Source organism: Acanthochromis polyacanthus, chromosome 20 (assembly GCF_021347895.1).
Source record: "Acanthochromis polyacanthus isolate Apoly-LR-REF ecotype Palm Island chromosome 20, KAUST_Apoly_ChrSc, whole genome shotgun sequence".
Taxonomy (NCBI): Eukaryota; Metazoa; Chordata; class Actinopteri; family Pomacentridae; genus Acanthochromis; species Acanthochromis polyacanthus.
The window spans coordinates 19,510,379-19,524,871 of NC_067132.1; the positions used below are offsets into that span (position 1 = coordinate 19,510,379).

Consider the following 14,493-nt stretch of genomic DNA (forward strand, 5'->3'; position numbering starts at 1 on the left):
AGTATAAGCTGTGCGCTCTTCGTCATCCGGCTCATTCTGGTGATATGGAGACACATCAAACAACCGCTCTATGAAGATGTCGATCCTGAAGCCATGGAGCCAAAGGAGATTGCTAAGAAGCAGAAAAAGATATTTCGCTAAGCATTTTTAATACATAGCACAACTCATGTATAAAGGTTCATAAAAGAAATTAATGTTGAATTTAATGCAATTTTTTCCCTCAGTGTTTTGTAGATAGTCATGAAAGAAAGTGTTTTATTTTGTAAATGGTGACACGTTAAAATGGGTAACTGGCATAATTTTCTCAGATTTTATCAACAGTAATTTCCTCAACTTTGACCGACTGATCTATGAACCTTTTACGGCTTTTTTTCTAAGAAACTGATTACTAAAACGCACATTAGCCTCAGATAAGAAGACTATTACATATAACAGTACAAAGTGGCAGAAATATTACAATAATTTAACTCACATTTAATCATTTGTAAGATTTGTTTTTGTTTTATTTTCAACTTGCATTCCATAATAAACTGTATTTGTGTCATCTTGGTATATGTATTTTTTTAAATAAAGTGCACATCTTACATGATATCAAGTCCTGTGAAGATTTAGCAATGTGATTTTTTTTTTTTTACTCTAATGTGTCAGACAAACCAGAATGTAACAACAACAAATTTATGTTTCTGTTCAAGTTCAAATTTTATGAACAATATCATATATATTTTCTGGATGATGACCTTTTGCCAATTTGTAAGTGAAGTTGTTACTGGTATCAAGTGAAGGAAGTAAATTAAACAAAATATGCAACACGTAAAAAACTAACCAAAATTAGCATATTTCAAAAACTTATGTTATGTGTATATTTTCAAGCATGTGTAAGAACCCTAGTTCTATCAAAATTTGTATGCCACAGGTGATTTTTTTTTCGTTTTGCATTTGTGGAGTTGATATCAATAAACTGCAGGGGACGACAGAGCAAGCGTCAACTTCAGGTCCAGTCAGTCGGAGCTTAAAACATAGAAGAAGAAACTTCTGCCTTTGTTTAGATCCCTGAGCTTGATCTTTCAGGAATCGACTCCGCGATAAGCCTTTACTTTATTCGAAACGAACAAGCTTAATCAGCCAGACAGTTATTTTTATTTTTATTACAATCACGTTCATGTTATCATGGACACAGACTGTGGGTTGGGATGGGCCAGTTTAGCGTCGCTTTTGCCTGTCAGTCAAGAGACAGGGCGACAAACATCCCCTTACTCTGGAGTGCGCGGGTCTTTACAATTTGTCAACAGCGCCATTGTTTTGCTAACGCTAACTGTTGGGTAGCAGTTGAAGAAATTAGCTCGTTCACTTTTTTAACATCGATACATACTTGTTCCGAAATATTTATTACAAAGCGGATTCACATTAATGCATTCGGCTGGTAATCGAAAAAGCAGTTATTGGAAACGGAATGAATGCTATTGTTAGCTAACTGTTAACTTGGGCATCGCTGACGGTAACACTAGTGTTACACTAGCGGAAAGACAACGAGCTAACCCAAATGGAGACAAAATATCCTACCTTGGTAAGTTAAAATCCTCTTCTGTGTTGTTTTTTCCCCCAGTTGTGCTCTGGGGAACTAAAAAAATTGAACGTTAGCTTAGCTTCGGTTTCTATCATAGTCTATTCATAGTTGGTGTTTCTACAAGATAATGGGAGTTTTATTGATGTTTACAACCCAGAGACACGTTTTGAAAACACTTAAAGTTGTTCGTAATGGTTTTCCATAATCCCGAATGACTTTGATAATCAACACGATGAAACCATATTTAGCACGATAAAGGCTATTGTTCAGTTTCTTAAGTTACGACTCAGTTTCTTACCCACGTAACTGCAGTCCGCCATATTTGTTTTGATCGGGAAAAGCAGACGGAAACTGGGATTTAAGTTAAACTTTATTCTGTATCGTTTTTGTTTATACAGCGGTGTTCGAAACAGAGGGAAACGAGGAAGCTGGTTGATCCCACTAGAACAAAGGCTTATATGCAGTCATTTGCCAGCATACTAATTTTATGTAACATGGTCGAATTACAAACGTATTGCAATAAATGCTATATCAGTGAATGCTAAGATCATAAGAACTTTTTTGAGGAAATGTTGATCCAGCTGCTGGTGCTGTTAAGTGATATTACATAATACAGAATTATATTTTTTGTTTACCTAAATAACATAAAGGAGGGTTCTCTTACATAACAGACTTATTATTTTTTTAAAGTTTAAATAATATTAGCTGGCTGCGAAGATTATTACTTCAGTGATGTTGATGTTATTGATCTTTATTGTTCCTAATTTACAAAGTGGTCACATCACAGTAGCTGCAGTTTAACTCTCAGTGAATATTTTCTGTTTGTTCACAGAAGAGACCTAAGAGGAAGCTCTGCTACGCAACAAACAAGGAAAAGTATGCTCAAAAATCTCTTTTAAAAAATGTTTCAAATACAGTGTTTTGAAGCTTTGTAATTTGTACTTTTTGTAGTTTCCATGTGCTCTTGATTATCTAACCTGTTGTGATCTAGAGAGCTAAAATATTAAATCGTAAACAGTCTAATTTTCTGCCCACTTTTACTTTTTATGCCCCACTAATTGTAGACATTAGTCACTAATAGTTTATATGTTGTTTGTAAAATGACTTTATCCAACACTGACTTTTTGGGCGGTATATATATTTCATTTTAATGCAGATTTATTGTTATTGGATAGCTCAGCATTGGTGGAGGAATTATGAATTGCTGCTCTTTTTAAACTCACTTGTTTCAGTCAATATACCAAATGGCCAGCACCGCTGACGTTGGAGGATGTGGACAATATCTTCAATGACATCGGTGAGTGTGATTCACTTGCCTTAATTTTGTGCAGTTAGTTTTGCATTTTTCTTATGCCAAACTGTGCTGAACTATTCTTTTTCAGATTCATCCTCAAATGATGATCTTCTTCCAACATCTCCTCTGCTCCAGACTTTTGATGTTGAGACAAATGAGAATAAGGGAGCGGCTTCTCCAGTAACACGGGAGGGACACGCAGTGGAACATATTGTAGAATACCTCATGGTAATGTATAGTCAATCACTACAGGGGCCTCTGCTGATATTACAGACATATAGTCAAATACTGTCCAATCCTGCTGTGTTAAAAATGTTGTATTTGTTGCAGATGATGGTCTTCTGTTTTCTTTTCGCCCATTTTTGGCTTACCTTCAGATGTGTTGAGTTATTAAATGTATGCTTTCAAACTCTTAGGGTCCTGAAGAAGTCCTACATTCTGCAACACAATCATCCACTCCTAAACTGGACACTGGTAAGAGACTGTAAGCCTGTATTTTACTCAGGAAATATGTGGTCTTTCAGAAATCGGACTCATTACGTGTTCAGCCTCTTGTTCATATTTCCTGTGTCAAAGCTCGTGTCCAGAGTTTGAATCGCAGCGTCTCCCAAAACACTGTTGGTCCCTCCCTCCCTCTGATTTCGCCCCTTTATTTGTGCATGTGCGCAGTACCTGACAGGAGTGCCCGGAGTGCTGCAGCATCTCGCCTGTTTTGTTGTTTTCCACTCCTCTACATTTAGTACATTTAGTAAATAATAAAGGAATTACGTTAGAATGCTGTATTGAGTCTAACTTGTCCTAATACCAAAATAACATGAATCTGCTAGGACGAACGAGTAAAGTTTCAATATGTGATTACATTCGTGTATCCCTCTGGATGACGTTGTTTATCAAACTTAGTGCATTTACGCGTGTATATGTGTTACATTGTTTATTTATTTCTATCTAGAGTTAAGAATTGCATGACTCCTCTGACGAAGAGTATGTCCCAGACGCCCCAACATCTTCCTCCAGAGGTCGGGCATCGAAACGAAGCCGTCAGGCGGGCTATGGAGGCCGTGGTCGGGGAGCGACGCGAGCACCCCGAGCCAAAAAACGTCCTGCAGTCTCTTGGCCTGACAAGCCGTGGGGTTGGTAACTTTTCTGAAAGTTGCTGATCCCTGATGCTCTCTCCTCCACAAGCAAAACAAATGTGCGCGTGGTTGCATAGTGCGTAGCTCGCCCACCTCTGCATGGGCTTGCTTGCTGTGCGCGTAACCGTTGATTGACAGCATGACAAAGCTGAAGCTCAAACTTGATTGGTCGGCAGCGACCGGCGCTTTTTGGAATAACATGGGGGTCTATGAGAGGAAGGCGGAGCTCAGGAATAAATTTTCATATCGCGTTATACTAACATTATATTATAGTATCGAACTAGACTAACACATTTAAGCTTTGTTAAAAAATGATACATAAATTGAAAACAAACGGAAACTCCGGACACAAGCTTTAAAGCAGGGTTATTTTCCTTGTTGCAGATTGTGATATACCATTTAAAGCACATGGGCCAGTAAAGACATCCAGCCCCATTGAACACAATATGGGCAGCAAAGGCAAAGGAGAAAAGCAGGATGATGAAAAACATGAAGTTGCGTCCGCAATTCTCTTTCCCTGTGAAGATGAGGGAGAAGAAGAGGTGAAGACAAAACCTCTACCCATCCAGAAACCCCAGTGCAATGGACATATCAGTGAGGAGTAAGTAAATTTGTACAATATTTCCTTTATTTATTAAAATGTGGGAATGAATTAATTCTGCACATGCTTGCTTGCATCTCTGAATGTTGTGTTTTTCTAAATGTTTCAATAATTCTCCATAGGTATGATGACACTGACTTGGAGTCTCCTCCAAGCAAGGTTGCTTTCACCAAGACACCTAGTAAAAGGAAGGCAGAAACATGGTAAAGTTTTTTTTTTCTTTTGAAATACTTAATATTGTGTTTTGTTTGTTTTCCGGAGCCAATGATGCTCACGCTTTAAGTAGGACTACATGAGACCATTCTACAGTAGTGTGCAGGCTCTGCTGGTTTGCTGATGCTTGAACTCGAACTGTTTGTTGCCTATGTTCTGCATTTTCTTTTTTAAACTTTGCTTCATAAATATATGTATATTTACTTTCATATGCAGCAAAGAATGCCCTGCAGCCAAAGAAAAAACACCCGTGAAACCTCAAACACCAGTTTTGAAAAGCAAAAGCAAAATCCAGAGGTATGAAGTGCTGAGTTTTTGCTGTTTATATATCATAGATTTTGTGCTTTCTCTTGAGCTTTAGTGCCCTAAAGATAATCCACACTGACAGTATTCACATATGGCAGTAAAAGAACAAAGTGATGTTTTTATGGGTGCTGGAATTTACACATACTCTTTGTTTTGGATAGCAGTAGATTGCGTTAAATTACACTGTTATATGTAACGATAAATACATCAGATGTATGGCAATAATCAAAATAAACTAAACCTCTAAAACATGTTGCATTTCCAATATACTGTATCAGTGATAAGCCAAAGTCACCTTTATTTCTATCCACATCTCTTGTTAGAAAAGTGTTGCGGCATTTATTGTAGCAGCACATTGTGTCCTTTCTAGTACAGCTGTTAAACACTATTCTGTTTTTATCAGTTGTATCTTTTTCTTTGTGTTTTTTAGCTATCAAGATAACACAGAGCCGACTGCTCTGGCAGCAGGACAGGAGTCCGAATCTGCAGCTCTTGGAAAAACCCCAGAAGCTGTTCACAAGCAGTCAGTCATGGAGGTTTCCACACGTATGGGCAAAGACATGACCGCCTTTCTGCAGAAGGTCAAAGATGCTGGACGGTCAAAAGCTTCATAGTGAGTTGAGACAAGAGTGCACCTTTAATATTTTCAATCCGTCTCCATTTCTAAGTGACGACAACACACATTGACAAAGTCAGAGACACAGCATTACGTGTAGTGTTCTTCTTCATTAAACGATGAATAATCATTCTATTGTTTTGTTTTTTTAGTTCCAAGAAGTCTCCAGTTAAAGCACCCATTCCTCCTCCTGAGCCAGAGGATGATTTTATGATTATGGAGGATGATACACCTCTTTGGGTCGCTATTCCACGTAAAAATGCCGCCAGTAAGAGACACGGGCACAGCAGGACCTCCAGCACCGAGAAAGACAGCTCAACAGACAAAGGAAAGAAAGATAGCTCATCAGAGACATTGGAGAAGCTGCAGGAATTGGAAAAGGCCAACGACAAACTGGAAAGTCAGACCGTTAATCAAAAAAGGAGGAAGAATGTAAGGAAAGAGAAGAACAATGAGGAGACTGAGCCTGGAAATGATGAGGGTGATTTGGCCGGTCCTCAGGATCTTCCTGCAGCCGACTTGATGGAAGAAGAGGAACCAAAGAAAAATAAACAACAGCTCAAGAAGGTTCCATCGAAGGACAGTGAAAAGGCAGTGGATCAGCCTGAAGACGCAGCCAGCAGGGAAACGGAAAAAGAAAAGACTTCCCAAAAAGTGAAAACAAAACAGAAGTCTTCTGAAGTGAAGAACCCAAAGTCATCAAAAGATGGTAAACAGAGTACCAAGACAAACAGGGCTAAGTCATTAAAGGGGACCAGAAAAGAGCGAGAGGATTCTGTTGATGCAAAGGAAATGATGCAAGTTGATGTTGAGGAACAAAATCAGGAGCAGAACAGAATGGAGCGTGCAGAGACGGAAGATCTGGGTTCTCCCATAGGTAAGGTCTTCCTCCTTTAACCATTGTGCTGTCCTGCGGGTCAAAATTGACCTGTTTCCGAGTTTGGAAATGTGGGGAAAAAAACAATAGATTTTCACAGTGAAACTTCTGATGTTCACATTTTCAACATTTTTAGGAAATCTTTGAAAATTTATTTGGTGAAAAAAAAGAAATATTAAAATGTTTCTTAAGAACATTCACATAAAAATCAACCAAAATCCAGCGAAATTTGCTGGATTTTGGTTGATTTTTTTGTGAATGTTCTTAAAGAAAATACTGGACATATTACTGATTTATATGTAATCACTTTAGATATTTTTAAAATTTTTTGGAAGATTTTTACTCATTTTTTGAAAATATTTACAAGAATTTTCTTGCCAAATTTGGGGGATTTTTTTAAAACAAAACTTTTAAGAATTATTGGAATTTTCTTCCTGAAGGTTTTGCAAATTTTCAGAAATTTGGGGATTTTTTTTTTTTTTCCAGACAAGGAAACAATATTTTTTGGTGCCTGTAAATCAAGACAACAGGAGGGTTAAATATCCTCCTGTGTGTTGGCATTGAACCTTTGCTAGTTATCGTCATAGGTTATTTGCTGCTAATGTTTTGTAAATGTTTATCGATGTTTTACTTTTGTAGCCCCTCAGTGTTGCCATCTAACATCAATATTTGTGAATGGAACAATTGCTGTAAAGCTCGAAGCTGAATGATCCCCATTTCCAGTTGCGTTTAGGTTGTGAATATTTGATTCAAGTTTTTTTGTTGTTGTTGCTTCAGTGGAACCAAAACACAGTGTAGAAAACAAAAATATCCATCCAAAAATGTTTTTTTGATGAAGTATCGACAGTTTTTTAATGTTTTGTTATCCTTGACTTATTCGCCTGTGGCTCCTCTTCAGCCTTCACAAAGTTACTTTTATTACCGAACCAGATAACAATTTCACTATCACTAGAAAAAAAAACCACAGTATTTTATGGTCTGAAAATTTTAAAAAAGCATTGAGTTCTCTCTCTTCAAAAAGCCCTTAGAAAGTATACAAAATCTTTTATTGATAGAGGTTATGGATGTTTTCTCTCATCTGCAGAGATTTTCGAAGTCAAACTGATTGCGCTGCCGGAGGCTGTTCTGCTCTTTCTTGTCGATTTTCAGTCTGTTATTGCTGGCTGTAATACCTGTAGATAGCTCTGTCTCATAATGGGAAAGTGGACATTTAGGGAAAAAATTGCTATTTATTGGTTAAGCCAGCAGTCTTGTGGTGTTTAGGGTCACATTCATTTGTCACATTAAGATGTTCAATTATATGTATAGGAATTACTGCATAAAGCAATGGAAGCACTGAAAGTATATGGTATAAAATATCCATTGTAAAACATGTTGCCATTAGTGGTTCTCCAACACTTTCATAGTTAACAGTTATGTTAATTATTTAAGCCTTTTTCAATAAGTTAAGTACTTTTACATGTCAGTTGGTAAACAACAGAAATCTTCAATGAACATCAAGAACAAACATCAATGTATCTGATCACTTTTCAGTATGACAGTATGGGTTTTTTGGATGCATAATAGATGTTTTCCTGATGTCCCACAGACAAAGAAATCCTGACATCTGAAGCAGATGGAAAGACTAAACAAACCAAGCAGCCGGTTGTGTCTGCAGAGAGCTCCTCTGAAGACAGTCCGGTTTTTGGGAAACGGAGAAGGCGTCAGACGGGACAGTGGTGGCTGAATTGCGATCACGCAACAGATGAGACAGAGAACCAGCAGCCTACACCCAAGAAGACTAAACAGAATAAGAAAGAGCCCAGTTCAGCAGTAGCTTCACCTGTGAAGGTTAAGAAGGTTTATAAAAAAAGAAATCAGAAAGAGTCTGTGCCGTCGTCTAGTCCGAACACGAATAAAGCTAAAGGAAAGAAAACCAAACGGAACAAAAAAAGAAATGCAAGAGTAGACACGCCAGGTAAGAAAACAAGAGATGAGGTATTCAGCATGAGTGAGGCAGAGCAGACTGAAGAACAGGAGCAGCAGCAGGAGGTTCCCCATCAAGACCTGGATCCGGAGCTGTCCAGCCCTCTGGTCTTTGCTCACAGAGACCACAGCCTTAACTCAGGTAAGATCAGTAGTGGAGGAAGCACTCAGGTCCTTTATGTTATTAAACGTACCAGTAGCACAATTTAGAAATTCTGCACTGAGATCTCCCTGTGACTGATGTATTGTTGATGATGTTAGATTGTTAACCCTGCAACTCTCTGCCTTCACTCCAGTCACAGTTTTACTCATTGTAGGTGATTTTTTTTTACTGCAATATTAAGTCTTGTATCTCTATGGAAACAACACAATCATGGCTAGAAGGTGAACTCAGAAATGTCCTTTGTGCAGTGTAGCACAGTAAGAATGCCATACATCATATAAAAAAGAAAACGGAACTTCAAAATTTATTATATAAAATTGAAAAAATTGGAAGCAATGTACATTTTTCCAAGTGCCCACACATGTAATCAATACTTTGAAAAAAATGTTAGCTCTCCACACTAAAGATATTTTAATATTTACTCTTACATTGCTTCCATACTTGCTTCCTATCTCTTAATGCACTGACTTTGAAAAATCTAATTTAATTTTTCCAATTTTAAGCTTAGATTTCACTAAGTTTTCTGGTAAAACGGTTCGTCGCAGATAAGCACTTCAAGGACTGTTGGAAGGTTGAAAACGTAATTCTTTCTGTCTTTACAGGTTCTGTGATAAATGACTGATTGTTTTGTTGCTGTCTTTTTAAGATAGCATGCTTTTTAAACCTGAAGGCAGATTTGGGGGTTCAAACGATTAATATTGCTGCATTATTATGTATGTAGCATTTTCTGTAGCTGGTTGAGTTAGAGCTAGTTGAAACAACTTTCCGTACTGTTTAGTAGTTTTAGCCTCCACCATACAAAGTTGGGCCTCTCTAACATACTCAGGAGGTAAATCTTGATGGACTATGGGGGAGGAAAGAAAATAAAACAAAACTTCTGCTACACAAATTCTTAAAAATATCCTAATCTGCAAACTATGTAGTAGCTATAAATATCAGATAAAGATAGTAGAGTTAAAAGGGCATTCCCCCCTAAAATCTAGTGGAGCAGAAGTATCATGCTGCAAAAATGTAAACACTGAAGTTAAGTGCCTCTCAACTGAAGTAAGTGTCCTTTTCTTACAGGAGATCAGTTATTTCAGAGAATATATCATCACACCCCCAATAAAAGCCTATCCGTCACACCAGCAGCGCCACTTTCTCCAAGTCGACCGGAGGAACAGCTCAAAGAAGCAGAACCGACGAAACGTAGGAGGAAACCACCCGGTAACTGGTGGATGACTGACGTCACGGCTGAAGATGTGGAGAGCGTCCCAGCGTCCCAGCCTCAGCAGCTTCATCCCAAGCAGCCCAAACCTCGCAAGGAAAGAAAAGCAAAATCTAAGCCGAGCAGATCTCCTGGGCTTGGTGTTCCCAAAAATGGCAACATGGCAGCCTCACCAAAACCACTGGGTGGAGCTGCTGTGCCTCCTCTGAATACGATGCCGCTCTCGGCTCCAAAGACTGTCAAACGCTCTCTGGCAACATTTAAGGACATTTTCACTTCAGGGACAGAGACTCTGACTGTGGTCAGCAGCAGAAATGCACCTCAGAAGAACAAACGTAAGGTCAGTTCACATCCTGCTGGGGACGTCTCTGCCACTGACGACACGCCACACAGAAACACTGACACAGATGTACTCGGTACTGATGCTGACAGAAGATCACAAAGCGGCCACCACAACGAGGAGAACCCACAAAGTAGAGTGTGTCAGCCTGACAACACGTAAGAAAAAGTCTAAACACTCAACGTCGGTCTCTCTTATTGCACGTAAGTGTATGTTTTAATTGTTTTTAACTCTTTTCAACTTGCTTTGGCAGGTTTAGAGTCCTCAGAAGTGGGCCGTCCTCCATGATTGAGCTGGAAGAGCAAGAGAATGACGACATGAGTACGTCCTAAATGACATCAAAACATTTACTTCCATCTAGATTTCCTGCATATTTTTGAATTTAATCTCACCATTCAACCCTAAACTTACCACACTTACCCCCCTAAAAATACTCTTTATAATTGTGAAGTACAATTTTCCACATTTCTTTTCAAAATATATTGATAAAGCAAAATAATAATGTTATCTACTAGCGCGCTTTTATAGATTATTATAAAAGTAAATGATATTGCCTACGTTTTGAAGCTTGAACAGGATTCTCCTCAAACACTGGAAAGGCACAAGTCAAAAGTAATCACTGTATTAGCTCAGAGTATTTAAAGAGTTGTTCAGTTATCATGAAAAAGCAGAATAATCAAGAATTCAAAAGTCGTGTGGTTGATTTGAAAGCGCAGCAGCTGTAAGGATTTGGGTAATGAATGAAAGACATTTTTTGTAGTTAAAAACTTAACAAGAGATGTGTTTTGAAATCCGGTCACATTTTGGATTTAGTTTTAAATTGGTGAAATACTTTGGTCTCTTCAGTTTCACAGTCATCAGTTCTTTTATTCACAGTCTCTTTTAGTCTCTTTCTGTCACTACAGACGACAGTTAACAGAACTGACTGACTGACTAAAAAGGTGCAACATTGTGAATATAAACATAGCATTCATATAGCAGTAAATAACAATCTGCTATGTTAAGAAATATCCGTTTGCACTCACCGCTCTGTGTTTCTGTTTTCACACGTGCCCACTCCTTTATTTAACCAGGAAGTCCTATTGAGATTAGAGATCCCTTTTGCAGCAGGAGGTGATTGGGCTGAGGCAGAGATTTACACGTTTAAAAGAGGAAAACAAAGATCACAAAGCAAGGCTTCAGCTTTATGAACCTGTAACAAAGGATGGAGGTATAGCCAGCTAGACGACAGCAGCACTTTGGTTTCATAAATGTTATTCTTCATACCGAAGCACAATCCTGATTAAAAGCTGTCAATACTTTAATCCACTTCTAATGGCATCTTGACGTATGGTTAGGGGTGTGAAAAGCTGCACTGTTTTGCTATGTTTTCCAAGCCTGACATGAAAGAGAGGATTTTTTGTGCTTTTACAGTTTTGAAAGAACCCCAAAAAATATATTGCAAAATTCTGCAGCAACCCATTACAGCCAGTCAGTGTGTTTAGCAGTGGTAGTGTGGGCTAGTAATATAAGTGAAGGGAGGAAGGAGAGGTGCTGCCGATGTGTCAGATTGATTTTGTCTGAGATGCTGCTGCTCGAGCAACATCCAGTAGTTCTGCATGTTGCTCATAGAACACTTCAGTGTTTTCAAGTGTAGATGCACTTCTGCAAAATCTATGAAACCAAACAACAAAATGCAGGTTTTGTGTGTGTAAGTCGTGATCAATGATGCAATGACAATTTGGTGATTTATGTAATTGATATGCACTAAATGAGGGCTCTGTTTCTGCCTCCCAGCAAGGAGCAAATGCCATTTTACTTCACAGTAAACGCAAAAATTAGTCCTGACTTGGGTAGTAAATGTCACAGAGCAGTGGAAAAATAAGAATTTCAGTGTTGGTATGATACTGCGTGAAATAAAAACGGTGTACTTTATTTGCCAGCGGATGTCCTCGTTCTCCAAACTACCCAGGAAAATCCAACAGGGGATTTGAAAAGCGGCCAAATGAAAATGCCACAATCGACAGTTATATGAGGTTCTAAATGTTGGCATCAACCCTGAAATGTTTATTTAGACCTGTGTGACTCACATCATCAGACTAGACAGCTCCAAATAATTTCATTGTTAATTGTCGAATGTGAAAAATAAACAGCGGAATATATGAGCTTTACTTGTGTGCATGTCTGGATTGGTGAAAACGGAAACATTTTCTGACTGATTACCAAGCTGGGTCCTTTTTTCTAAATAATTTTTAATGTCTGCATTTGTCTTTACTGTGTTTCAGCTTTTCCCTCACCCAGAGTCCAGGCTGTTCTCTCTGTATCAGACCTCTGTGGTCCTCCTCTCAGACCTCTAGTGTTACAGAGGAAGGATAAGGCCAACCTGACTGAATGGTTTAAGAGTCTCTGGTCCACCGTTGCTGACAGTAAGAGCATATAAAGTGTGAAAAAGCCACTCTTTTAAGCAGCTCATACATGCATTTGAATGTGACTTTACAGATACACACAGGAGTGAGAAGCATTTAATGCCGTTTTTTTGTTAAGGTGGAATATTGGATCTCACAGCAGCTTATAAAAGCAGTTGTCCATTTTTCATTGTCCAGCATTTGCCGAGTCACTGGCACACTTTATTGAGCTGAGCAGATTAGTTTTTATATATCTGTTAATTGGATTCCTGTGGAAGGAGAAATCCTTCAGAGATGCTTTATGCCCTGAAAAAGTCCCAAATATGGTATTTATCGCTGTGGTTTGTTCAGTACAAACAAATGAAACCATCAAATGAAATCTTAGAAAGTAGGAAGGCAACAATGAATACCGTGTATGAATTCATTTTTGTCAGAAAGCATCAAAATACATGATATGATTCTTATACCTCAAAATTAAAAGGAAGTAATTATTCGCTTTTTATCTGTAATGTAAACATTCTAATAAAAAGCTGGGTAATTACTGGCCACCCTGCCACTGATTATTGTTTATTGCTGTTGCAGACAGTGCTGACATCACTCCAGACCTGTTTGACTGGTACTTCTATCAGGACAGAGTTATTGGCTTCCAGGCGGACCTGAACAGTGGTTCCATCTGCAGTGGAAAGATCCTGCTGGGCTCCCACGCCAAGAAGCCTCTCTGGGTCGATCACAGCGCTACAACAGTCCGTATACGAGTTATTCTGATTTTCACACATCATTCTGTTTTTTATTCCCCCTCTCAGCCCTTTCATATGATACAAAAATCTTAACAACTGTTCATTGTTCACTCTCTTATGTATTTGATTCATTTCTTTCAATCTTGTCTTTTCGAAGGTCTTTAACTTATTAACAAGTTCTGTGAATGTGACCATTGACGGCAGTGAGTCCCACCTCAGCCCAGGACAATCCTTTATGGTGGAGTGTGGTAAGAATGTGATATCATCTTATTCACTGTATTAATGCTAGCATCCAGTTTTGTAGGTGGTCATTTTATTAATTGTGACTGCGTATCTCCATCTTTTTTAGTGGTAGCTGTACAGGTTTTGATGTATACTTAGAAAAATAATTAACTTTCTTCTTCTTTTCTCCCAGGACATGCCTACAGTATCCAAAACACAACAGCTCAGCCTGCAGTGCTGTACTTCACCCAGATATTAGCAGAGAGTTTAGTCTGACAATGTGATGATTTAAATGGTCCTACTTTCACTATTGAAATATAGAATGTAAATAAAAAATTAGCTGTAATTTTACAACAAAATGTTTTTGATCCTAAGCTATGCTGCAAATGTATAAGATTCTTGTTAATAAAATTTCCTGCTTTGTTTTTTATTGAATTTTTTTGACCATTTCTCATGACTGCATATGTAGGTTTTCAGCCCAGTTCATGCCCTCTACAGTAAGCCGTGTGTTAATCATCACACACCAGTATAACACTGAGTTGTCATACGTAGTTATAGTTTGAAAACGGTATTTAAATACATTATATTGCCAAAAGTATTTGCTCACCCATCCAAATAATCAGAATCAGGTGTTCCAATCACTTCTATGGCCACAGGTGTATCAAATCAAGCAATTAGGCATGCAGACTGCTTTTACAAACAGTGAAAGAATGGGTCGCTCTCAGGAGCTCAGTGAATTCCAGCGTGGAACTGTGATAGGATGCCACCTGTGCAACAAATCCAGTCGTGACATTTCCTCACTCCTAAATATTCCACAGTCAACTGTATAATAAGAAAGTGGAAGTGTTTGGGAACGACAGCAACTCAGTCA

The 14,493-nt window shown here is 38.4% G+C and overlaps 1 protein-coding gene across 3 annotated transcripts; it reads left to right on the forward strand.

Annotated features, from left to right (window-relative positions):
• The first annotated feature begins 1,247 nt into the window (after window positions 1–1,247).
• On the forward strand, window positions 1,248–14,047 carry si:ch211-161h7.4 (eukaryotic translation initiation factor 5B). Of its 3 annotated transcripts, none has more exons than XM_022209706.2 (17): window positions 1,248–1,564; window positions 2,397–2,440; window positions 2,797–2,861; window positions 2,947–3,086; window positions 3,275–3,332; window positions 4,376–4,592; window positions 4,715–4,795; window positions 5,022–5,102; window positions 5,542–5,724; window positions 5,880–6,604; window positions 8,193–8,711; window positions 9,798–10,437; window positions 10,533–10,600; window positions 12,544–12,684; window positions 13,246–13,406; window positions 13,558–13,648; window positions 13,816–14,047. In XM_022209706.2, the coding sequence occupies exons 1-17, from the start codon at window positions 1,541–1,543 to the stop codon at window positions 13,896–13,898; spliced, it is 3,321 nt and encodes a 1,106-aa protein (XP_022065398.2). In that variant the 5' UTR covers window positions 1,248–1,540; the 3' UTR covers window positions 13,899–14,047. The 3 variants fall into 3 exon arrangements, with proteins under 3 accessions (XP_022065398.2, XP_051796106.1, XP_051796107.1); XM_051940146.1 differs by having other exon boundaries at window positions 2,400–2,440; XM_051940147.1 differs by lacking the exons at window positions 1,248–1,564; window positions 2,397–2,440; window positions 2,797–2,861; window positions 2,947–3,086 and adding an exon at window positions 3,808–3,988.
• The last annotated feature ends 446 nt before the right edge of the window (window positions 14,048–14,493 follow it).